The 26273-nt window shown below is 57.9% G+C and overlaps 1 protein-coding gene across 1 annotated transcript; it reads right to left on the reverse strand.

Annotated features, from left to right (window-relative positions):
* Positions 1 to 25760, reverse strand: H6PD (hexose-6-phosphate dehydrogenase/glucose 1-dehydrogenase). The gene is made up of 5 exons (XM_081086467.1): positions 25425 to 25760; positions 14891 to 15527; positions 13833 to 13950; positions 3235 to 3504; positions 1 to 1650 (listed from the first exon to the last, which is right to left on the reverse strand). The coding sequence occupies exons 2-5, from the start codon at positions 15506 to 15508 to the stop codon at positions 290 to 292; spliced, it is 2367 nt and encodes a 788-aa protein (XP_080942593.1). The 5' UTR covers positions 15509 to 15527; positions 25425 to 25760; the 3' UTR covers positions 1 to 289.
* Positions 25761 to 26273: the final 513 nt, after the last annotated feature.

Genomic DNA, 26273 nt, shown 5'->3' on the forward strand with positions numbered 1-26273 from the left:
AGCTCCCACGCCGCAGCCTGGCCACGAGGCGGGCTGATGTGGACGTGGACCCGCCAGTCTCTCCTAACCTGGATTTGAAGCTTCTCAGGAGCCTCCATTTCCTCCTTGTTTCTGGGTCTGACCACATCTGGGCAGGGACGGTCAAAGGGGCTGGGATGGGGCCTCTCCCGGGGCTGACCCTGAGGCATCCGATTCCAGAGAGCCAGGCGCCCGGGCAGGTGGCAGGACTCGGGGGAGGGGAGAGGACCGGCGAGAGACAGCCTGGGAGTGAGCAGGGGGCGAGGCCCCATCACCCCAGAAACGCCTCGTAGTCCATGTACCACACCAGCTGGCCCGACACCGGCCGGACGCCCGAGATGGGCCACTTCTTGGGCTCGTGGCCGACGCGGCTCACCAGCAGGGTGATCTCGCGCTTCAGCCGGCCCATGACCAGGACCGCCACCCTCCGGGCGCGGTTGATGAGGGGCAGGCTGAGGCTCATGCGGCGGCGCGGCCCCGAGGGGCTCTCGGTCAGCACCACCAGCTGCTCGCCCTCCAGGCCGGTGGGCGACTGCGGGAAGAGGGAGGCGGTGTGCCCGTCGGCGCCCATGCCCAGCAGCACCAGGTCGAAGCTGCTGTTGGCGACCAGGGCGGAGATCTCCTCGGCGTAGGCCTGGGCGCCCTGGTCCTCCTCGGCGCAGAGCCGCTGGCGCAGGTGCACGGGCATGGGGTGGACGTTGTAGTGCGGGAGCCTGACGTGCTGCAGCAGGTGCGTCTGCAGGCCCTGGAAGTTGGACTCAGGGTCCCAGAGTGGCACGCAGCGCTCGTCCACCAGCCACAGGTGCGTGTGGGCCCAGGGGAAGGCGTAGTGGCCCATGGCCAGCTGCTGGAACAGGGCCACGGGGCTGGAGCCGCCCGAGAGCGCCAGGTGGAACTGGCCAGTGCGCCGCACGGCCTTCATGGCAGCCGCCTCGACGTCGTCGGCCAGCTTTGCGATCAGCTCCTCGGGCCAGGCAGTGACCAGCGGGCGATCTCGGTACGTGGATCTGAGAACCTGGAAGTCGCTGGGCGCGGGAGCGGAGCCGGGCCCCGGCACCAGCTGCTCCGGCTGCTGCACCGAGAAGGACAACTGGCCGCCACTGAACTCAAAGTCCAGCAGGTGCCCGTTCTCTGCCCCTCCGGGGTAGAGGCGGGGGGCCTCGTGGGCCAGGCTGTCCAGCAGGGGCGTCCAGAAGGCCCAGGAGGCCAGCAAGTTCTCCGTGGTGATGAAGGAGTCCTTGCGGCCGTGGAAGATGCGGGATATGAGGACGGAGTAGGCGTCCTGCTCCCGCACAGGACTGTAGGCATAGAAATCAGACAGTGGGCGGCCAAAAAGGTGGACCCCGGGCGGGCCCCCCACCTCCTCCCAGCTGCCGGGCAGCGTGGGCCTGAACAGGTTCCGGCTCACCAGCACCGCGGGGCTGCCCAGCGCGCCGTGCCCGATGTAGAAGATGATCTGGCGCGGCAGACACGCGCTCTGCTCCGCGACCCAGTGCTGCTCGCTCTGCGCACAACACGCCCGGTTCTTGAACAAGACCCGGACGTAGCCCACTCTCTCGTCCAAGGCTTTGCCCGACATCAGGAGGAAAGGGACGCCCTCCCAGCGAAGGTTGTCCAGGTGAACAAGGATGCCTGCGGGGACAGGGACGGAGGAGGTGACACTCCAGCACGGGAAACGGACTTCCCACCCACTCGCCTCCCCTTCCTGCCTCCCTGCCAGTAGCCCTCTCCCCCAGCCCCTCCTCTGGGCACCCACGGCCTTGCTAGGCTCACCCCCCACCTTTCACCCCTCCCATGATCTTCCCTCCAGCAGTGCTCAAAAAGCAGCCTCGCCAGGCCAGTGTGGCTCAGTGGTTGAGCATCAACCTATGAACCAGAAGGTTACAGTTCAATTCCCGGTCAAGGGCACATGCCCGGGTTATGGGCTCAATCCCCAGTGTGGGGCGTGCAGGAAGCAGCCAATTGATGATTTCCTTTCATCACTGATATTTCTCTCTCTCTCTCCCTCTCCCTTCCTCTCTGAAATCAATACAAATATATTTATAAAGAAAGAAAGAAAAGCAGCCCTAGCCAGTTTGGCTCAGTGGATAGAGTGTCAGCCTGCGGAATGAAGGGTCCTGGGTTCAATTCTGGTTAAAGGCACATGCCTCAGTTACAGGCTCGATCCTTGGCCCTGATCGGGGCCTGTGCGGGAGGCAACCAATCGTGTCTCTCTCACAGCAACGTTTCTGTCTCTCCCCCTCCCTTCTACTCTCTCTAAAAATCAATGGAAACATATGCTCAGGTGAGGATTAACCAAAAAAGAAAAAAAGAGAGAAAGAAAAACAGCCTTGGGACCATCGCAGACACCGCCCTCCTAGACTCACCGTCCCTGAGGAAGGGGAACTGGGCTGAGGTCGGACCCAGAGCCTCTGAGAAAAGTCCCAGGATGGGGATGCTGGCTACTGGGGCGGGGGGGCGGGGAGAGGGAGGACTCAGACACGCCTGAGCAAGGTCAGGTATAGAAGGGAGGCGGATGTGCCAGTAAGGAGGACTTCGAGGGCGGGAGGGAGGTGTGCTAAGGGCCAGGTGCTGAGCGTCCTCCTGACTCAGTTCCCTGCCCGTGTCTCCATCACTCTCCCTGCAGATCTCGGCAGGTTTTTCACCGTCACTGAACCTCACATTTCCTCCCTCTAAGTGCAGGTAATAACATGCCTGCCACGTGGGTGCATGAGTGTGAGGACTACATGAGATGAGGCAGATAAAGTGCCTGGCACACAGCAGTGCTGCTCCTGTTGTGGGGTATTATCTGCAGCCTGAGGGAGCACCCTCTCCCAGAAAGCTCTGAGCCTCAGGGACTGCCCAGAGGATGGCTCTGGGGGGCCCTGCCTGACCAGCGTGGTCCTTGCCCGCGGGGGGTGCTTTGGGCAGTGGCCGGACAGGCTTGCAGCCTCATTGAGGGGGTGGGAATGGGGGCCTGGACGTCAGCCCCATGAGGGTGAGAGCCAGGCGTGAGCCAGCCCTGAAGGATCTGTGGACAGGGACTGAACGGACACTGTCACAGGGTGTCCTTCACCCTGAGGGAGCCAGTAGGGGACCTGCTGCTTTAAGCTGATGGGAGGCCCCCGAGCGCCCCTTGAAAACCCCACTTCAAGACCCTTCTGGCCTAAACCCAAGGGTGTCTGGGCTGGGAAAGCAGCGTCCAGTGGGGAAGTCCGCGCCCGGGCCGGGGCCCACCTGCGAAGGTCGGCGTCAGGCTGAGGAAGCCGGCCGGCTTGTCCAGCTCCCTGCGCACCTGCTCGCTGTAGGCCTGGTACTGGCCCAGGACGGCGCTGCCCTTCCGGAGGCCCTGCAGCGCCTGGAAGACCTGCAGTTTGTGCCGCAGCACGTCCTCCGAGCTGCCGACGTCGGGGGGCAGCTCCATGGCCACCAGCGTGAGGATCTCCGTCAGGTGGTTCTGCAGGACGTCGCGGATGACACCGTACTCCTCATAGAAGCTGGTGCGACCTGGCGGGAGGAGGATGGGGAGGCCATAAAGGTGGGCAACACGCCCGATGTCCCGAGGTGCACCGAGACCCCAGCCCGCGTGCCTCGTCTGCACCCCAAGCCCGGTCCACAGAGCCCACAACATGGTTTATGAGGAAACCCTCAAGAGCCGTTTAAGAGAAGGCATCACACTCTCCGGGCTTCTCTTGTTTGACGGAGGAAACACGAGTTCCGTTTTAGGTGAGTTTCAGGAATTGCATGGGGCAGGCTCTGGTTCCGGCAAAGGCCAGATTGCACTTGCAGACGCCTGGCCGGCCCTGGCCCCGCCCCTCCCTGGCATCACGGAGAAGACCCAGGCTCTGGGGTCTGAGGGCCGCTTCCTAGGTGTGACTTCTGAGTGCCAGTGTCTGCCTCCCGCTAATCAACGGGGCTGACTGCCACCCGTTACCAAGTGCACCAAGGTGCCAGGCAACATGCAGGCGCCAAGGACACAGACAGGTCCTTGTCCTCGGCTTCCAGGGAGGGGAAATGGGAGGGAGGAAAAAGCAAGTCAACAGAGAAATGTAGAGATGTGACAGAGGGACAGAGAAGGCTGCTCTGAGACCGGAGTCAGCCCTGCAGCGGCAGGGAGAGCAGAAGCCGAGGTAGGATGGAGCCTGGCTGGCTCCTGTGCCAGAGGGAGGAGGCAGGAGGGCAGGGGCCTGGAGCCCAGGTAAGGGGCTGGACTTGCTTCTGAGTTCAGGGGGAGTGCCTGGAGGATTTCAAGCAGGAAGGGACAAGTTCAGATGCGCCTTCGGCCTAGCCCCCGCCTGCTGTGGGGAGAAGGGCTGTAGAAACGAGGAGCCCGGAGACAAGGCTGTGGTGGGAGCACAGGGGCTGGAGGGAATGGACGACTCATTCTGGAGTCGGGACTGACTGGGCTGCTGAGCAAAGAGGAGAAGCCAAAGTCACTCCTAGAATCGGGGCCTACGCGAAGGACGGCGGTGGAGACATCTGCCAAGATGGGGAGACGGGAGGGACAGTTTGACGGAGGAAACACAAATTCTGTTCTAGGTGAGTTTCAGCTGGACATCCAGGTGAAGTCAAGTTGGCAGGTGGACAAGGTGAGGGCACGGCCCGCGTGACAGCCCGATGTTCGCTGTGGCCTGGCACGGTGCAGAGGCTCACACGCGCCCTCTGGTCACACCCACAGGTCCTGCACGGCAGCCACCACAACTGTCCCTGCTCCACCAGAGCAAGAGTGTACCTGCCCATGGCAAGTACAGCAGCGCCAGGGGCGGGTTCACACACACACACACACACACACGCCTGCCCCTCTCCAGAGCTCGGCGGGAGCTGTGACTGTCAGAGTCAAGTGCAGAGGCTCCAGCTGTCTGAGAGCTTAGGTGCCAGCGCCCAGCTCCTCGCGTGGCACGGCTCCTATCCGCACTGCAGCCGACGACACACAGAGAGGCAGTCACGGGTGGAGGCTTCACTGCACTGTCCATGACGCAGGCTGGTTCTTACCCCGGCAACGCCACTCGTGCGCGGGTCTCGGGTCCCAGCTCCGGGAGACGTCACTGACCTCCGGCCCACCCCGCGGGCCCCTGCCTTCTGCCGGCCCCTGCCTGACTCAGTGCCCGCCTGTCGCTGCCCCGCGACACCCGAAGCTCCATCGGGGCAGGGGCTGCGGCCCTGCTCACTGCGGCAGCCCTGGCGCCTGAGAGCGCGCCGCCCGCAACCAAGGGACACTGTACAGCGGAGAAAACGAACAGACGCGTCGTCACGGATCAACTGCAACAAGCATGTCGACAGAAAGAAACGTGAATGCTCCCCCCAAAAATTAATTCTGAACACAGGATGGAAAATGACCAGAAAAACAGAACTTAAGACAGAGGAAAACTGCTCCTGGGACTTAGAAAGGCTTTATGTATCAGAAACAATGGAAAAGAGTCAGTTACTAGAAGTCAGACCTGAGAGATGATCCTGCATGCAGGATAAAGGGACAAAAACAGCCACCTCCATCCAACACACAGCATGAAGGGTCAAATGCCACAGCCGCTGTCAGGGGTCAGACAGCCATGGCAACAACAGGCAGGGGCCAGGGCACGGTCTACCGCAGTTTGGGGCACTGCAGGCGAGGCGGGAGGGGATTTGGGGAGGGGCCCGGAGACACCAAAGCCCTGTTTTGAACTCAGGCTGGGGGCACGTGGTATTCGCTAGACCACAGTCCTGTAGATCTTACGCGTATTTTGTAAGCATTCTTTTTTATTGCGTCAATATCTAATTCAAACAAACAACGAGGAGGGCTCCTTGTTCAGGCCGGCGTGGCCAGCACACTGCTTTCCGCGGCCACGGGGGCCTGAGTGAGGTCCCAGCCACCTGCCTGCCCGGCTCCCAGCGCGGCTCCGGCCAGCTGGACGGCGAGCAGGACCAGCCCCACATGCCATGCCCCACGTGAGGACCGGTGCTGTGGGCCAGAGAGGAAGCCGCAGCGTGCCTGCAGAAGGCACCGTGTCCCCGGCGCCGGAGTGACTCTCACCCAGAGTTCAGCGTCCCTGGCCAGAGCGGAACCCTGGGACAGCAGGCCGCCCAGGCCTGTCCAGGCCGCATGCTCAGAGCGCCCCACTGAAGACAATGGCCGAGCCCGCCCCACAGCGTTCTGACTGTCAAAGTCCTGACAATGTTGTTGAGAAGACACCGGGAAAAGCTATGACAATAACAATGCATGGATATCAGCCCACTCACTCCTCACCATAGTGATATATGAGGCCGTCCTGCTGTGACCTCTGGGGCTCAGAGAAGTTAGGTAACTTGCCCCAGGTCACACAGCTGGTTCAGGTTGGAAGCCAGGCAGTTCCTGCCACCAAATACCTCCCTCTCAACTTCCTGCCACCCCACTGAAACGACCACAGGACATGGCACTCAGTGTGATGCTCGGTGGCCCAAGCACCAGGGACTTCAGAACAGAGCACAGTGGTCGGAGGAGCAAGCTGAGTGGGGCTCCAGAGGATGGGATAGGCCAAAGGTCAGGGACCCCATGCCTGGGGGCCCAGTGCAGGTGTGAGGGGGTGGGGCAGCGCTTACATCCCTCAGGACAGTTAAATGCCTCAGCTGCCATCAGGGGGTGCCGCACTGGAGTGTGGGCTCAGGGTGACCAAATCTAATTTTTTTGGAGAACATAAACATCTGGACCAATGAGTGTGATCTCATGATTTTTAAATGTGCACACGTAATTCAGATTGCTTAAAATGCCGCATGTCTCAAAGACATGTATGTTGGGCTGACTGTCCCTGGGCCACATCCCAGTTGGAGTGGACAGCACGCGCCAGAGGGCAGAGGCCCCAGCACACAGCTCAGATGGCAACGCCTGGCCCGGCAGAAGCAGCCGGTTTGTGGCTGGGAGTAGCAGGAATCCGGGACAGACGGAAAGGGCCTTGGGCACTAGACTGAGGAGTGTGAGGAGCTATTAAGTTCTTGACCTCCACTAGTTAAGGAGCTACCATGTGACCCAGCAATTCTACTGTCACGTAGACACAAGAGAAAGGAAGGCGTATGTCCACACAAAAACTTGTACACGGATGCTCATAGCCACATTACTCACAACAGCCACAAAAGAGCAGCATCCCGCATGTCCAGCAGCTGATGAATGCATGAGGAACATGTGGTCCACCCACACAACGGAGTATTAGGCAGCAACGAAAGAGGTCGCTCTGACAAACGCTACAACATGGGTGAACCTTGACCACATCATGCTAAGTGAAATAAGCCAAACACAAAAGGCCACAAGTCGGATCATTCCATTGATGTGAAATGCTCAGAACAGGCAAATCCAGAGAGACAGAAAGACCAGAGGTTGGAGGGGGGGGGGCTGGAAGAGGGGGGCATCAGAGGGGCAGCCACAGGGCACAAGGATGAGAATGTCTAAAGTGGGCCGTGGGGATGGCTGCCCAGCTCCGCGAACATACCCGAACCGCTGAGCTGCCCGCCTCGAACGGGTGAACCGTGTGACACGTGATTACCTCCCAGCAGAACTGTTTTACCGCGTGTTAGAGCAGGAAGTGGAGACAGGAAAGAGGCGCTGTGGGAAGATCGCGGCCAGGGCCTGCCAGACGGTCTGCCAGACGGGCAGCGGCATGACATCAGGCAGGGCGGGCGCGTGGAGCCGCAGCGACGCGGACAGTCCGTGGGTGAGTGAGCACTGGGCGGAGACGGGAAGTTCAGGGTCAGGACCTGGAGTGGGGTCTCCAGCCAGGCCGCCTGCCCGGCCATGTCTTAGCCCCGTGGCCCCGGGGAGGGGCTGTCTCACACGTAAGAGAGGAATCGGCGCGTGCCTCCCAGTGGGGCTGCTGCGAGGTTAATGAGTCCACACACACGCAGGCCTGGCGCACAAGGAGCACCATGAACACTGGCTGGTGTTTGTGTCGTTACGGGGGCGGCATGAGAGGGCCCCCAGCCAGGCAACTCGGACAGCAGTCACCATGTGGAAATAAAAAGAGTTAGAAAAAGTAGTTCTATTTCATGAGAAAATGCAAGGATGGTTTTAGCCCTAACTCCGCTGAGTCTGAAGAGGTGGTGTGGCGTCCAGTGAAAAAAAATCTAAAAGGTGCCCGGCCAGTGTGGCTCAGCGGTTGAGCATCAACCTATGAACCCAGGAGGTCATGGTTCGATTCCCGGTCAGGGCACATGCCCCGGTTGTGGGCTCAATCCCAGGTGTGGAGCGTGTAGGAGGCAACCGATCAATGATTCTCTCTCATCGTTGATGTTTCTATCTCTCTCTCGCTCTCCCTTCCTCTACAAAAAAAAAAAAAAAAAAAAAAAAAAATCCTAAAAGGTAGCTGGTGGTCTGAGACGGACCTGGGGAGGCAATGACTGGGGGGATATGCTGGATTTTGTCAAATCAAAAATGCCATCGATGGTGAAAATCATTTTTTTATAACCTTGAAGAAAAGGGGTGCCAATTCAACTGTCACTTTGCCAGTGGGAAACCCAACTTCAGAGATGGGGAAAATGTGTCTTAGAATCGATGAATCGCAGCAGATTTAAGAGTATAAAGAGAATAAAGCTTTGCAAACAGAGGAATTTTTGATGGCGAGAACACAGCAGAGTCCTTAAAGGCCCTGTTATCTGCTTACTATTCATTAGTTTAGCAAATCCCTCAGTGGCCCTTTTCCTATTTTTATCCCCTCTTGATCCGTGGGGAGAAGCACTTCCTAGGCTTGCTGCCCACTGCGTAAAAGAGAGCTTTCTTTCTTCCTAATTTCAAGCTTCAGGGGGTGCCGCGTGCAGCACAGCCCACAGATTGCAGGCTTTGATCCTTTCCTGGCTGGCTCTGTCTTTTCCGAGTTCAAGTGCAGTGACCAGAACCTGTGCCTCTCAGGGGGAGGCCTGCAGCTAAGCCCAGGCACAGGGAAGGGAGGGGCGAGGCCTCCTGAAGATGCCCACCAAGCTGGGTTTTGCTAGTTGCCACCAGCTGTTGTGGACTGTTCTTTGGTGGCTGTTTTTTTCTGAAAATGATCGATATTGACCCCTAGCATCCTTGCCTGGGTTGAAAGGTGAGGGTCAAAGTCCATCAATGTGAACAGGATGGAACACAGCACAGTGGCATGGACGATGGAAGAAAGGCCCATACACTGGCTTCCATCCTGCCCGAGTCCAGGGCTCGTCCATGCTCACAAGCTGGAGAGACCACCGCTTTGCCCCCCAGCTGCGCTGCCCCTCAAAACCTCAAGGGGTGGCATCCCAGGGAAGGCAGGAGAAGTCTGGGGAGATGTCCTAACAAAGTAGACTTCCTCCTTTGGCCTATCAATTCCACTTCAGAAGTATACTTAAAGGAAAAATAAATTTAATGCTCATAAGTGTCCTAGAATTAGATAGTGGTTGCACAACTCTGAATATATTAAGAACTAGTGAATTGTACATTTTAAAAGGGTAAATTTTTTTTAAAAAATCCATTTTTATTGATTTCAGAGAGGAAGGGAGAGGAAGAGATAGAAACATCAATGATGAGAGAGAATCACTGATCAGCTGCCTCCTGCACACCCCCAACTGGGGATGGAGCCCGCAACCCAGGCATGTGCCCTTGACCGGAACTGAACCTGGGACCCTTCAGTCCACAGTCCAATGCTCTATCCACTGAGCCAAACCCGCTAGGGCTAAGAGGGTAAATTTTATGGCATGTGAAATATATCTTAATTTTTTTTTGAAAGCTCACAAAGGACTATTTAAAATGGCAAAAACGGAAACAACCAAAATGCCTAATAATAGAACAATCCATACTCCGTGGCATAATCAGAACTGAACAGAAATATCGAGCTACTAAAAGGTATATACTAGCCCGGCTGTGCTCAGTGGCTGAGCATCGCCCTATGAACCAGGAGGTCACAGTTCAATTCCCATTCAGGGCACATGCCCAGGTTGCAGGCTCGGTCCCCAGTAGGGGGTGTGCAGGAGGCAGCCGATCAGTGATTCTCTCTCATCATTGATGTTTCTCTCTCACACTCCCGCTCCCTCTCTGAAATCAATAAAAATATATTTAAAAAATAAAAATAAATAAGTCAGGTGGAGCCCAGGGCCTGAGGCCACGCCCACTCCCTGTCCTTGCCAAGTATATAAAGGGCAGCATTTCCAGTAGTAAAGTATTCCCACGTGCATACATCTCCAGATTTAGCCGTCAAGACACCCTGAGAGACAGAGAGACGGAGACAGACAGACACTGGGTCACCGTCACTATGTAACAGAGACTGCTGGGATCGGACACCGGTCCTGCTGCCTCCACTTGACGGGAGATCCCAATTTCCTGGTAAAAACAGGGCTTTAAAAGCACAAGAAACTAAAAGCCAGCTGAGATCCGCACCAATGCCTTCTGGGATCACTGAAAATAAAAGGGGGCTGGGCCCAGGAGCGAGCGGTCCACTGGTCAGGACGCCTGGCACTGCCCTGCGCTCACCTTGGCAGCTCTGCAGATGGAGGCGGGGGGAGGGGGAGGGAGGGACGACTGCACTGCTGAGTGCGCTCCGGCCCCTCTGGCACACGGGGCGGCCCCTGTGGCATACCAGGCGGAAGGCAGGCCAGCTGGTACCTGGGAGGACCCTGGCTGCCCGTCCCTCAGTGAGAGGCACTGAGTGGTCACTCCGCCCTCAGAAGTGAACGTGCATCACGCTCCCCCCAAGGTCAGGAAAGGGACCCTCCCTAGCCGGGCCTCAGTCCATCAGCGGCCCAGCCCTCCTTCCACAGAGCCTTTGCCAGTGGCCAGGAGCCGGACCAGCAGGCGTCCTCTCCACAGAAGCCAAGTGGCCCAGCCGAGGTCACTTCTTGCCCGGCCCACGGGGCTGTTTCAGGAACCCAGGTCCCAGGTTCCCGTGACTCTCAGGGTCTCACTGGATGGGGACCCCTCAGGAGGGCGCCCAGATGAGAAGAGGGAGCTGCACTGGCAGCTGGAGGGAGGACTGCTTCTTCCTTCCCTCCTCCCAAGTCTCTCTCTATCTCTCTCTGTCTCTCTCTCTCTCCCTCTCTCCCTCTCTCCACCCCCTCCCTGCTGTCTATGCAGTGGCCTTGATGCTGCAGCAAACTCCTCTGGGCCAGAGGGTGAGACAGAAAAGGAGGAAAAACAACCACTCGCAGCCGTGGAGGGAGGGAGCTGGGGCAGCCAACCCCGCCCCTGTGGGTGCGAGTGAGTGGGGGTGGGGACATCCTGATGACCTTGCAGCTCACAAGTCCCTCTCCCGGGGCCTGCAGCAGCTCAGGCCAGAACAGCCCGTGTCCCAGCCTGGCTCAAACCCCCTCCCCTGCCAGCACCCGGGGTGGTGGTCCAGGCTGCCACCAGGGACCCATCCCTGCCTCCCTGCACAGGACTCAGCGAGGGGTGCACACCTGCAGAAGGAGAAAAGCCAGGGGCCGAGTGCTGGGGGAGCGGGAGGGAGAAGGCCCCACTTTGCCCTGTGGCTTCATGGTCAGAGCAGAGCGCCGGGCTGAGCCTGCCTGCTGGCCACACGCAGTCCCCCTGCGGCGGGGGAAAGACTGCCCTGCCTGTTTCCTACCCAACCCCGGAGAAGGCGAGCCGAGGCCCTGACATGCTGGACACAGGGCTTCCTGGCCATGGGGGGGGGGGGGGCTGCAGGCCAGTGCTTGGGGCACCAGAGCTGCACAGGCCACTTCCTGGATGTGAAGAATGCGTGTCCTAAGTCCCATGAGGTTGAGAGAGAGACAGAGAAAGACACAGAGAGAGACACAAGGAGAGAGAGAGACAGAGAGAGAGAGAGAGACAGAGAGAGAGAGAGAGAGACAGACAGAGACAGAGAACTCACTTCCTCCAAAATGCTGCACTTTGTCTAGCCCCTGGCTCCATGGGGATCCTGCAAAGAAACCCACAAATGACAATGGGTCCCAGAACTAAGAGGCCATGGCGCCCACTGGGACCTCCAGATAGTGCGGCTCTTCCCCAACCTGCGCGGGCGCAGAAGGAGCTGCAGTCAGGGGGGGAGGAGGGGGGCGCCCTGCGTCCTAGCCCTGCAGTGAGCAGGCCAAGTCCAGGCAGAGCAGGTGCTGGCTCCCACAGCAGGTGCGGCAGGCTCCCCACCCTGCCTGGCCTCGGCCCGCCCTCCGTGCAGAGCCTGAGCGCACCCTCTGCAGACAGAGCACTCGGAGGCCCAGCGCTCATGCTGCTGGGACATCAGACACACACAGGCCCCAGCGGGAGCCCCGGCCGGAGCCCTCGCCCAGGACAGCAGGGGCATCTGGCAGGGCTGGGGGGGTCCTGAGGCCTCGGAAAGCTCACTGCGCGGGGACCTCTCTTCTGATGTGGGTCCAGGCTGGAGAAACCCAGCTCCTCTGAAGGACAGCAGTGCCCTTCGGGCCTGGCTCCCAAGGGCTGCCTGACGCCCCAGCCCACCTCCCTCCCTCCCCTGCTCCACAGCACCCTGCCTGCCTCATCCACTTGGCAGTCTGTCCCGATATCCTCTCCCCCCACGAATCTGTGAGGTATTGGGGGACAAAGGCTGCATCTCATTGCTCCCTGTGTCACCAGGGCTTCTAGCTCTACATACACATCCAAAGAGGAGGGACAGCAAGCTGGAGAGAGCAACCAGGGGAAGAGAAAGAAAAAGAGGAGAAGGCAAAGAACAAGAGGCAGACCTCCTCGTCCCCCACCCGGGCCCGAGGGTCCGGTCCTGCTCCGCCCAGGCACACAGTGTGGGGCAGGGACGGGCCTTGGGCTCCTGTCCGGGCTGAGAAGTGGTCTCAGCGTGAGCTGGAAGCCGGTGCGGGAGCCAGACCGCCTGCCCAGGACCCGGGCCCACCACTTCCAGAGTGATCTCGGGCACATCCCGAACCTCACCTGCCAGTGGAGGTAACCACAGTACCCACCTCATTTGGCTAATGAAGGGTTTAGGACACAACGAGCATGAGCTTTTATTATTTTAGGTGAGAACCAAGGCTTTGAACATATCCATGCTCAAAACACTTGATGAAATCCCAGAATGCCAGAGCTCAAAGGGGCCTTAGCCATGGTCACCTCCGCAACCTGCTCATCTCCCAGGTGAGGGGAGTGTGTGCTGAGGTCACCAGGTGAGGCAGAGACGGGCCTACGGGCAGGTCTCCTCTCCCAGCTCAACCTGCTCACTCACGGGGGATTCACCAGCGCCTCCCAGGAGTGTGCCAGGTGCCAGCGCAGGGATGGCCTGGGCCCTGTGGTCTGCAGGGACAGGGATATGACGAGGAAAAGATGGGAGGGCAGTCCCGCCCGTGGCTCAGTTGACTGGAACGTTGTCCCATACACCAAAGGGCTGAGGGTTTGATCCCTGGTCGGGGCGCATGAGGGAGGCAACTGATCGATGTTTCTCTCTCATATCGATGTTTCTCTTTCTCTCACATCAATGTGTCTCTCTCCCTCCCTCCCTCCCTTCCTCTAGGAGGGCAGTGAAGGGAGGGGCGGCGGGGGGAGGGGCGGTGGAGGGAGGGGCGGTGGCGCTGCTGTGCCACGGGAGTGGATCTGGTTAAGATGCTCAGCAGAGGCTTCCTAAGAAGGTGACACCTGAGCTGAGGACCAGGCACAGGAGGGGCCAGAAGGCGAGAAGCCTTCCAGGCAGAGGTCGCCACTTGGATGAGGACAAAAGTCTGAGGAAGCCTCACGCGACCTGATGGTCCCCCGCACCCCCAGAGAACTCGGGGTACCTTCCAGCATCAGAGCCACATTTACTTGAGGAGACCCCATGCTGACCCCTCAGGTCTGCCCGCAGGGCCCTGGGGGCTAGCGGTTCACACACCAGCAACAACACCCCTCTGCGAGGCATTGGGGAGGCATGGGGTCAGCCAGCGCCGCAGCAGACACAGGGCAGGAGGACCAGGAGGCGTGAGCGGGACCATTCACGCACCTTCTGCATCCACCGTCTCCTTCATGACGATCTCCACCCGCTCCACGTGGTGCCGGTTCCACAGGCCGTCCAGGGCCTTGCGGTTCTGGTCTCGGAAAGGCAGGATCTGAGCCACGGCCTGGGGGAAGCAGACGGGTGTGCTGTGGGTCCCGGGGCGAAGGAGGAGCCTGACTCCCAGGAGGGGCCCCACCCTCTCTCTGACTCTGAGAGACGCTCAGAGCGATGGCCCCTGGGCGGCAGGCTTCCCGGCCCAGGAAGGACTCCAGACCTTTAGGTGCCCTCCACAGGGCCACCAGCTCTTTATTTTGCCAGGAAAGGAAATAGGTAAGATTATCTTTTGCCTATTAGCATCAACATTAAATAACAGAAAGCTACTGTAACACCAAAAATGGAATAAGGAAAGCTTCAAGTTGACATTCAGTGCTATTTTTTTCATTTTCTCATAAACAAGTGAAATCTCCCCGGGACAGGCCCTGGTCTGAGGACCACTCTGGGAATATTGCAACTCAAATGGGGCCTGAGGGTTGGCGTTTCCAGGGGGAAGTGTCCTAACGGGGCTCCGAGGGCGCAGTCAGCTGAGGTGCGTCCCCGGGCCAGCCCCACGCTCTGCCACAGGACCCAACTGAGAGCATGGCCTTGGGGTCCTATTCAGTTTTAAGATCTTGCTGCCAGCCTTCTGGCTCAAAACAGAACCCAGCAAGAAAAAATACTGAAAACCAGGCCAATGGGTGTGGAATAAGGTGATCAATTCTAATTCCCACAGCATACCCAGCCAGAAGCCGGGCTCACCCCAATGGCTCGGGGCCACCTCCGGAGGGGACACAGGGCACCGCTGAGCGATCAGAGCCCGGCCCCTGCTGGGAAACAGGACAGGACACGTGGACAAGGGCCACACAGACCTGCTCACCATCTGCCCTTCACCCCCTCACCTCCTGCCCCCCTTCAAAACGACCACGGCGCGCAGGTTTCACACGCCTCAGGCCCAATCCCACAGTCGGTGGTGTGGCCCCGTCCACGGGTCGACCTGTGCCCAGCTCGCTCCGGCCCGGCAGGCTCACCTGCTTGCCCAGGTAGTGGTCCACCCGGTACATCTCCTCCTCGTGGAAAAAGCTCCCGAGGTCCGTGGCCAGCTGCTGCGCTGACAGGTGGTTGTGGCCGAAGGGCTTCTCCAGGACGACGCGCAGCCAGGCGCCGGGGCCCGGGCGGCAGCTGCTGTTGATGCTGCGGGCGATGTCCGTGTAGGCGAAGGGCGGCACGGAGAAGTAGAAAATGCGGCCCGCCTCCCAGAGGCCCTCGCGCTGCGCCAGCGCCTCGATGTCCTTGCTCAGAGCCGCGTAGTCCTCCGTGGTCTTCAGCTGGCGGTACTGGCTCAGCCGCTGGAACTGGTCCTTGAGTTCAGCACAGCGAGCGGGTGCCACATCCTTGGGGCAGGAAAGGGACTCCAGGACCTTGGCCACGACCTCCTGGCCCTGCTCGGTGGCCGTCAGAGCAGTCCCGTGGAAGCTGAAATTGTGGCCCTTCCCCGCCTCCTCCAGGTACAGCTGGAACAGTCCCTGCCACAGGTACTTCTTGGCCAGGTCCCCAGTGGCTCCCAGCAGGACTACGGAGACGTGTCCCCGCAGCTCCTGGGCCCGCAGGCAGCCCAGAAGGGCCACGAACACTGCCACCGCCAGCATCCTCCACAAGCCCGGGCGCCTGGGAGAGACACACAAGGAACAAGGAAGGATCAGACACGCTCAGGTGGCGTAATGGGGGGTGAACACGATTCCAGGCTATCGAACATTTCCTGCCTGGCAAGAAACAGCCACGTATTTCTCAGGAAACTGCTAGTCCCCGCGCTTCCCCCCTCCTCGCAGCTTGCGTTAGTGCCAGGACGCCGGCGGGTAGGCAGCGTGCTCTGTAAACAGGACTCTGCCCGGGAAGGTGGCAGGCCACTGGCGGAGGCGGAACGTTTTGCTACAGGAGCATGGGAAGGTGGCACAAGCCGTGAGGGAGGCCCCAGGGCTATCATGGGATTGGAGCTGTCCACCTCATGACCATGGCCCGTCTCTGCCCGGCGCACAGGCTGCCTGGACCATCAGGGCAGCTCGGGGATGGTGGCGGGTCCTTAGCGGGTGGCTGGAGCTGTGAGAGATGCTCACGCCTCTCCCATCTCCCCTGGCTTCTCCCACGTGCACTGGCTCCAAGCACACAGTGAATACAGGTCACTGCTACCCATGGTGGTAAAAGCACAGACCAGAACCAGAGGACGGAGTTTGAATCCCAGCTCAAGCCGTCACCTTGGACAATTATACAACCTCTCTGTTCCTCGGTTTCCTCACCTGAAATGGGAGTATTGGAGGTACCTACATCGCATGGTTGTTACAAGATTACAGTGAGTCAATATTTAGATTGTGCTTGGGACAGTGCTGTATAATTATCGTGGAATATTAATTAACAAGAGCAGCAAACACTGAATGCTAACACGTTCCAAGCATGAACCTGATGCGCGTGAGCATTAGATCTCACGGAATGCAGACAGGAACCTGAGAAGACCCAGTGGTGAGTCCCACCTCGTCGCCCTCCTGCAGGTAGAGGAGCCGAGGCCCAGGCAGCTGAAGGTCCCCAGGTGAGAGGTGGGGGAGCTGGACAGGCCCCAGCCCCCTGGCTCCTGAGCTGACTGCACAGCAACGGCACGCTGCAGCCTCCCCCAGGCACACCTACCACCTGACTGGTATCAGCCTAGTTTGGAGCAGCTGACATGTACGAACGGAGAGAGGCCTCAGACCTGCCACAAACGCACCAGAGGATTCGACTTCCCTGGCCTCTGTTAGAGCTGAGGTTGTAAAGCTCATTGGGCTCAATTTTACTCCGAGGCTCCCCCATCCCCCCATTCCCGCCCAGGCCGCGCTCTGAGGGACAGGCCCCCCATCCTCCCATTCCCGCCCAGGCCACGCTCTGAGGGACAGACAGAAGTGAGGAAGGAAGGAAAGAATCCGGCCAGCAGCTGGGTCTCAGAAACAGGTGAGGGAATGGGCCCAGCCTGGCTGTGCTAATGAGGAAGGAACTAGGCCCGGCCGGCGTGGCTCAGTGGTTGAGCGTCGACCTGTGAACCAGGAGGTCACAGTTCGATTCCCAGTCGGGGCACATGCCCAGGTTGTGGGCTCGATCACTGGTGGGTGCCCTGTGGGAGGTAGCTGATGAATGATTCTCTCTCATCATTGACGTTTCTCTCCCCCCTTCGCCCTTCCTCTCTGAAATCAATGCCATATACTAGTATATATATATTTTTATTTTACTTATTCATTTTATTTTTTAAGTAGGAACTAGAATGACTAATTAGCACCAATTATATGGCAGGCAGATAAAGGATGAACGAAATCCTCCACCACGAGTCTGTAATCTGGTCTACAGATAGCGAAACTGAGGTTTAAAGAAATCACAGGAAGTGACAGAAGCCCCGCAGCCCGGCTGGCCGACCTCCGCAGGCCTGCCTCGTCCCTGGATCGAGGCCCCGGATCTGCCTCCTGACTCGGGCATCTGACCCCTCCTCCACTTTCCCTACCTCGTCCTCATCTCTCTCGGGGCCCATCCCCAACGGCACCCGTTGGCAGCCAAACCAGGAGGAGGGTCCGACCAGTGTGGGCACCAGCATGCCCAGGACACCGGCACTCCCTACGGCAGCTTTAGCTAGGATCAAGGGCTCCACTCCCCTCTACCTGCACTCACCCCCAACGCAGAGGAGCCAGTCCCCTTCTACTTCCTTCTCCTGCCCTCCAATTCCTGGCCCTGGCCCTGCAAGCACTTCCTTCGTCAGTGGCAATCCCCGTGGGGAGGGAGGAAGAGCTGCAAGGTCAGAGCAGGAGAAAGGTGAAGCCTGGAGCCGCCAGCTGGCAGGCTTCGACTCAGGGCTCCTGATCCGAGTGGCGGCCAGGGTTCTGGACGTGCCGGTACAAGCCGGGAAGGCTCCAGAACCTCCAGGGCTGGGGGGGCAGGGGAGGGGGCCCACGGGCCGGGGCCGGCCCCAGAGACTGCAGAAAGCGGCGATGGGTGGCCCGGGCCTGCCCGCCTCCCAGGCCCCTCTGTAACGTGGTTCTGACTCAGAGCTCTTGCTGCAGCCTCCCCTGACCAGCCCAGTTCTCAGGTTTGCCCCCTTACCTCTTGTGTATGTCCCCAGAACTCCTTGAAACAAGCACAGATCAGAACTACCAGTGATTACAGCAAGTCGCTTACTCTGTGGTTGCTAAACACCCGGGAACCGCTCCTCCCCGAACCAGTGTGGGTGGTGTGTGTGTGTGTGTTTGGATTGGTTTCTTGCCATGTTTGCTTAACCTTAACAGTGTTTCTCAAACTTTAATGTGCATTTGAGTCTCTTGAGGATCTTTTTAAAATGCAGGTTCTGAAGCAGAGGATCCAGGGAGAGGCCTGAGATGCTGGTCCAAGGAGCTCACTTAGAATAGCGCGACTGGAATACGGAGCACTGAGTCTAGACCAGTGATGGCGAACCTTCTGAGCTCGGCGTGTCAGCATTTTGAAAAACCCTAACTTAACTCTGGTGCCGTGTCACATAGAGAAATTTTTTGATATTTGCAACCATAGTAAAACAAAGACTTATATTTTTTATATTTATTTTATATATTTAAATGCCCTTTAACAAAGAAAAATCAACCAAATAAATGAGTTCGCATGTCACCTGTGCCATGCGTGTCATAAGTTCGCCATCACTGGTCTAGACTCCAGACCAGTGGTTCTCAACCTTCTGGCCCTTTCAATACAGCTCCTCATGTTGTGGCCCAGCCATAAAATTATTTTCGTTGCTACTTCATCACTGTCATGTTGCTACTGTTACGAATCGTCATGTAAATATCTGATATGCAGGAGGGTCTTAGGCGACTCAAAGGGTCACGACTCACAGGTTGAGAACCGCTGCTCTAGCGCGACGGCTCGAATCAGAGGCACCTCAGATCAACACACACTCACCTGCCTCCTGCTCCCTTCACCATGGCAGTGGGGTGACCCGCTGCAGCATGCACGGCAGGCTCGGATTTGCCGTCCCCCGGCAGAAGCTGGCTGCTGGCCACCGAGAGCCTAATGCTAACGCCGGAGGTGCCCGAGCAGACAGGGTGTGCAGAGGGTTAAGTGCGCCTGGGGAGGAGGCTCTGCGCAGAGGCTCGTTTACAGCGGAGAAAACTGTAGGTGAGGCAGCTGTTGGGCTAGCCCAGTGGTCGGCAAACTGCGACTCGCGAGCCACATGCGGCTCTTTGGCCCCTTGAGTGTGGCTGTTCCACAAAATACCACGTGCGGGCGCACACATACAGTGTGATTGAAACTCCGTGGCCCATGCGCAGAAGTCGGCTTCGGCCTGGGCGAGTCTATTTTGAAGAAGGGGCATTAGAAGAAGTGGGGGGTGTCGGTCGGTCGGGCGACGGGAGACGAGGCGCAGGCGGGCCGCGGGATAGGCAGCGCGGGGGAGGTACGCTGTTTTGAGGTACATTCGCTGAGGTCAACCCCTTCCAACTCTCCCATCCACACTTGTCTATCTGAAACAAGTACACAAGACGAGTGTGTAGGGAGAGTTGGAAGGGGTCGACCTCAGCGAACGTACCTCAATCAGATTGAGGACGTTTTTAGCAAAGGCCAGCTTAGGAGTACCCTAATTAAGTTAATAACAATGTGCCTACCTAGATAGTTTAAGTTTAAAAAATTTGGCTCTCAAAAGAAATTTCAATCGTTGTACTGTTGATATTTGGCTCTGTTGACTAATGAGTTTGCCGACCACTGGGCTATACAGCCTGAGCCATGCTCCTGTGTAGACGGAGCGAACATTTCAATCAGAGGACCTGGCTCGGCCGCACACCCTGGCTTGGCAGACAGTAAGTCACCTCATCAGTTAGGGTCCACGTCTCCTCACTGAAAAACAGGGTCCCCCGGAGGCCCCAACATGTGCCTGTGGCCTGAGCCCCCTCCGCTCAAGGCTCTCCTTCGGGAGGTTTCGCAGAAGCTCGCCCTCCTGCCTCCTCGCCTGCTCTGCGAGGAACGGGCTGTGGAAGAAATCCCCTAAAGTTACATCCCTGAAGCTCACCCGAAAGATGGAGGTGGCATTCTGACCGCTGACCCTGCTACGAGTCTCTTCTCTTTATCATCAACGAACAAGAAAACCCTTAGTGAAAAGTTCGAGAAGCCGCAGGGCAGGCCGGATGGAGAAGGACTGAGCTGGACCATGTGGTGATTCTCGCCCGGGGCCCGCTGCTAAACGACCACACCACCTTGAACGAGACTCCTACCCGGGCTGGGCCGCAGCGTCCCGTCCAGGAAATGAGGTCTGAGCTACAGGACTCGCCACACTCTCCTGTCCCCAAGTTCTAGCTCTCCAAGGAAAGGCGGTGGCCATCTATTAGCAGGGAGACACAGCCCGAGGCCGAGGCAGCAGGTGGAAATGCAGGACTAAAATACGAAGCAATTAAAAGATAATAATAATAAAATATGAAGCAATGAGTGTCATTCAGAAGTTAAGACAAAACTCTTTGAAGCTGTAAGTTACATGCGCAGAACAATTATTATTCAAGACACTCGCCAGAAACACGCTGCACAGCACAGGGCAGGCCCGAGGCCTCCTGGGGGAGGGGCAGCAGGTGGTCTTCTGGCGTCAGGGCTTTCGGGCTGACCGGGCACATGCACAGGGTCCAGGCACCCCAGCTCCAGACTGAGGGGTCTACAGGCATCCTGGGGACTCACCTTTTACAGCACGGCTCTGCTAACATCACAAAGTGTGAACATTGGCCGGCCAAAGGGTTTGGATCAGAATCGGGGTTCCAGTCTTTGCTTCTCCCAAGCAAAAGAGGCAGCTATGGGGCCCACACAGCCGTGCCTGCCCAGGCCCGCGCAGACCGGCGCGTGCTGTGCTTGGTGGTTCCAGTAAAGCCCAGGAAGAAGCAGCTCTGGTCCTCTGGGCCCAGCAGCCGCGTGCGGGAGAGGAGCAGGGGGTAAAGGTCAGAGGCTGCTGCTGCCCTGCCCCTTCCCAGCACGGCATGGCATCCACACCTTTGCTGGTACCCACACCTTGGGCGCCCGCTTTCCGTGTGCCAGGCAGGAAGGAGGAAGGTTTTCTCAAACCACGACTTTGGAATTTTTAAAAGGATGTGTAGAAGGAAAACAAGTGAAACTAAAGATCCTTTTCAACTAGAGTACAAGGGGCCGTGCCCAGTCCCTTCTGTAAGTGCCAACTCGAGTTTTTCCTGCACTCTTCCTACTTGGCGAGCCGTCTGTGCCACCTCCCCCAACCCTCGCACATGCACGTTAAACTCTGGGCCATTTTTCCTAATCTCAGAGAGTCTATTCCCATCATCTCTTTAGGAACCAATCTTGGGTCCCCATGACCCAAATGCTGTGCTGGAGCCCCCTTATACCTCACCACAAGATTCAAGTGCTAAACCTCTAGGAATTTTTCAAGCCAGTTGTTCAACACAGCCATTGTTAATAACTGGATGATGCAAATTTAGAACTAAACCAAGTGTATTAAAAACACAGTTAAGACTACATTTTACTATTATCTATGCTCTCGACATTAGTTACCTCTGTTGTATCTGTAAGGGAAGATATTCCGTAACAAGTGCTTGAAGCTGGCCAGCTAGGAGTGTTTACACAGCAGATACTGGCCAACACTACACACCAGGCTCCCCACCAGCCTGCACCCCTGCGGGGGAGGTTGTTACACATTTACCAGCATGCCTGGCCTGCTCTGCCAAGTCTGCATTCCCAGTCTGGACTTTCTCCCCTAAACGGCACACTCAGACACCAACTGCTGCTCTGACACCATTGGCTGGTTGTCTACAAGACTTTCCACGCTTCAAATCAAACTGACTGACTCCCAACCTGCTCCAAATGCAGATTTCCCCATTCTCAGTAAAAGACAACTCTATCCTTCCCCGGGCACAGGCCGGAAAACTTCGGGTCATCAATGCGTCAGCAAATCCGACAGTTTTGTAAAAACACCCACCTCTCTTCACCGTCCACCTCCACTCCGGTCCTGGCTGCCCCATCACCTGTCTGGGCTGCTGCAGAAACCCGCTCATTGGCCTCCCGTTCCTCTCTTCCCCTGAACACGGCATCAGAAGTGATCTCTTACAGGCGGCTCAGATCATGTTGTTCTTCTGTTCAAGGGCCTGTAGGGTCTACCTACACATTCTGGCCTCCCAGCTATTAGCTCTTTGATCTCTTCCCCGGCTTCCCTGCCCCTCTCTAGGCTCCAGCCACCCATCCTCCTGCCCCAGGGCCTTTGTCCTTGCTGTTCCCTCTGCCTGACCTACTTCTTCCTGCAGACGTCCACTTGGTTCACCCCTCATCAACTTCAATTCTCTGCTGAAATGTCACCTTCTCACTGAGGCGTTCTCGGCCGACTATGTAAAACCAGAAACAACCCGCCCCCAAGTTGACCCCTGTTTCTTTTCTCCCCACGGTACATGTCACTTTTTAATGTGTGATAAGTGTGTTTATTTTGTTACTAGAGGCCCGGTGCACGAAATTCGTGCACGGGGGGGGGGGTCCTCTCAGCCTGGCCTGTGCCCTCTCGCAGTCCAGGAGCCCTCGAGGGATGTCCTGGGGGGGAGCGGGCCTAAGCCGGCAGTTGGACATCCTTACTGCTGCCGCTGAAGCCTGGCTCAGGGCTTCTGGCTGAGTGGCGTTCCCCCTGTGGGAGTGCACTGACCACCAGGGGCAGCTCCTGCATTGAGCATCTGCCCCCTGGTGGTCAGTGAGCGTCACAGCGACCGGTCGTTCCACCATTTGGTCATTTTGCACATTAGCCTTTCATTATATAGGAGGATTGTCTGTCACCGCTCCCCTCAAGAACATACGTGCCAATGGGGACAGAGGTTTTCGTGGTGGTTCAATGCATGTCTCCAGTATCCAAAACAGGGCCTGGCACACAGAGGGTGAGCCATAAACATCTGCTGAATGAACAAATAAATTCCACTGGCACGAGACCACCGTCCCCTGTGTCTGAGCTCTCTGCGTGTGAGTGCCGGCACACAGGAACAAGACTCTAGCGGTGATGTCAAGCTCCGTGGCACACACACATTAGCTGTAACTTACTACTTGTACCAATACTATGAATAATAAAAGAGACCTTTATAGAGTATTTAATCATGTGTCAGATGCTAGGCTAAGAGCTCGACATGCATCACGCCACAACCTAAGAAGAAATGCTATGACTGTCCCCATTTCTAGAATGAGCAAAGAGGAAGCTAAGGTGGGGAGAGGAGAAGTAACTTACTGAAGGTCAGGCAGCTTAGAGGTGATAGGATTTGAATCAGGCAGACTGGCTCCAGCCCTACCTCCCACCACAACCTGTAAAAATGCGTGACTCCAACCCCAAACGGCGACACGTATACACTGTATTAGTGTGGACACGGATCCTGCTCCTCTAACAGCCGGGACACCAGTGGTTTGAATGACAGGCCATTTCTCTAGCATCCGCTGCCCATACAGGGAGCAGCTCTACACCCTAGGTCAAGTGGCCCTGACACTAGCCGCTGGAATCAGCCTCGGCCCACTCTGCCTGCCTGACAGTGATTCACCCTCCTCCTCCCTCCCGACGTCAGGAGAACACTGTGTTTAAGGCTGAGTGGCTCTGCTAAAACCAGGAAGGTCCTAACAGTTTCTGAAGCGTGAGAACTCTGGGTTCCAACCCTGGCTCGGCCACACAACAGCTGTGTGACCTGACACATCACTTAACCTTTCTGTACTTCACCGCAGAGAGGGAACACAAGTCGATAAGAACAAAACGAGACGATCGGTATAAAGAACTTGGCACGATGCTTGGCATACAGTAAGCACCCAAGAAATGTCAGCCCCACCATTACGCAACCAACAGCACCGTGAGTAAAGGGGCTTATTATGAAACCAACGGCGTCACGAGTAAAGGGACTTTTTCTTGCTAGCTTCCTGGAACGGCTACAAGACCAATTAACCACCTCACGGCTGAAAATGCCAAGAAACGGCCAGCTAGCTCATCGACAGCTTCCTGACCTTCCTACCACACAGATGAAAAAAATCAACGGGAAATGATGCTGAGATGGTTAAAAGTCCCCACCCAGCCCACGAGGGGGTTAAAATTGGGCCCAAAGAACACAGGAGAGTAAGCCTCTAACTCCATAGCCCTAAGCTTTCACTTCACTGCTGAGGGCCTTTCTCCAGCTGCAAACTGGGGATCATCACCTCGCTGTAACCCCTGGCCCAAACCCCCAGAAATACGATGGGAAGCAACAGTGGTGAGAAGGCTCCCGAAGAGCCTCCTGGCTCCCAACTGGGGGCAGCACGAGGCAAAACCAGACTCCCTGTTCCGCCCGGGTGAGGGTCGGACACACTCCAGGTGCAGCTTGCCAACCAGGGATGACATCTGTCTGGTTCAAATTCCATCGACAGTGAGAAGTGGCTGGGCCACAGGTGGCCAGAGTGCCTCGCAGCTTCCCTTTCCTTGCCCACAGATGTAACTGTTTCCCCTTTAAATGGCCTAAAACCATCTGACAGTAATTTAGCAGCCCTGGCTGGGTAGTCAGCTGGTTAGAGCATAATCCTGAAACACCAAGAAACACCGAGGTTGTGGGTTTGGTCCTGTCAGGGCACATGTGAGAATCAACCAAAGAATGCATAAATAAGTGGAACAACGTATCGACGTATCGACGTTCCTCTCTCTATTTCTCTCACACACATCATTGTTTAAAAACAATGTTTTTTAAAGAGTAACTTAGTCAACTCCAGCCTTTGGATACAAATGACTTGAGTGTTTGCCTGGAGCGTTTACTGATGGGCGGTCATGTACCTCAAAGAAAAGTTATGCAAAAAGCCCCCAGGAAAATGAGTTCTGTTCATGCCAAACACGGGGCATTTTTACCTTAGGTGCTCCTAAAACTTACAGACTGAGCCTCATACGCTCAAATATTCAATCAACCATCCACTGCTGCAGAGAGAGCAGAGCATGGCTTCAAATGTGCCCACGCTACACCAGCGTTCCCTCATCGGCTACCTTCCCTCCTGGGGGACAGGGAACCGAGGCTTATGATTTCTCCATAAGTTCTCAATTCTGGCAAAACTTTCAAATTTGAGCGAGCTGATTTTCAGAGCTCTGGGCAGGTTTACTTCTGGAAAACTATTCATTGTCCATGTGCTGGAAACGCTGCTTGTAACCCGAATGCTAATGCCAAAGATAAAGCAGATCCCAGGAAAAATGCCTCTCATCGAACTGCATCCCAGGGAGGCTGGGAAGGGACCGATGGTCCCGAGACTAGCCTCGCGGGGGCCAGGCTGCCGGCTGCAGCGCCCCCATCAGACAGAGCCTATGCCCAGGGTCAGGGCGCGAACAAGGACTTTATTTTGCTGAGCGGGTGGGAGAGGAATTCCGGAAGCTCTGGCCCCGCCTGCTCCGCAGCGGCTGCAGGCAGGCGGGGGTGGCGAAGGTGACTTCCCAGCAAAATGCCCGAGGGTTTTACAGCCGCGCGTGGCCGGCGGCCGACCCACCGACCTCGGGTTCGGCCCCGCGCGCGCGCGCAGCCGCCGTCGGGCCAGAAGGCGCGCCTGCGGCCCAAGGGGCCGAGAGAAAGCGGGGGAGGAGCTTACTTCGTCTCGCCCAGCCGAGCCGGCCGCTGCTCCGGGGACGTCGCGACGCGCGGGGCGCTGTAGACCCGGCTCAAGCTGGGGCCCCGCGCATCCCTTTCCGGGGCCCGGGCTGCCCGGCAGGTGTGCGTCACGGCCCCGCGCCTGCTGCTCGCTCGGGTTCCGCCAGCGGAGCCGGGGCGGCGAGCAGGGAGGGCGCGAGGCCAGGTTCAGCCCGGCCGCCCTTGCCCTGCCCGGGAGCGCGGAGACCCAGGCGTCCTCGGCGCGCGCGCCAGGGGTCCCCGCGTCAGGGCCGCGCGCGCCAGGGGTCCCCGGGTCAGGGGCGCGCGCACGCGCAGTGGGACCGAGCCAGTGGCGCGCGTGGGGGGCGGAGGCGCAGGCGAGGCCACGCCCCTTGGCTCGGGGTCAGGGGGCGGGAGGGGGCGGGGCCTCCGGGACGATTTCCTGGTTCGCGTGGAGGCGCCGCACTTCGGAGCGCACGGCGCGCGGTCAGGTGGCCCGTCCTCCCTCCCGTTCGCAGCGCCAGGCCCCGCGGGGCGACCGAGGGGCTGCCTCTGAGACGCACGGGGGCCGCGGGAGAGGTTGTGTCCTGGGAGCCTGCTGGCTGGCTCCTCCCCAGAGTCTGACACGCGCTGTGGGGACGGGGTTCCTGACCTAGCCCCCCCCACCCCCCAGGCCTCGCTTTTCTCGATCCGGGCGGATTGAATGGGTGGCTGGGTTCCTCCCATGTTCAGTATCCAGAGGTAATGATGTCGGGGTCGGAGAGAGCCCGCTGTTGCCAGGCCTCCACCAGGCAGCTTTAGTCTCTGCTTCTCCCCGCGTGACCTTGAAGACGGTAACCTGCGCCCGCCA

The sequence above is a fragment of the Myotis nattereri genome (assembly GCF_964212035.1).
Source record: "Myotis nattereri genome assembly, chromosome: 3".
Classification (NCBI taxonomy): domain Eukaryota; kingdom Metazoa; phylum Chordata; class Mammalia; order Chiroptera; family Vespertilionidae; genus Myotis; species Myotis nattereri.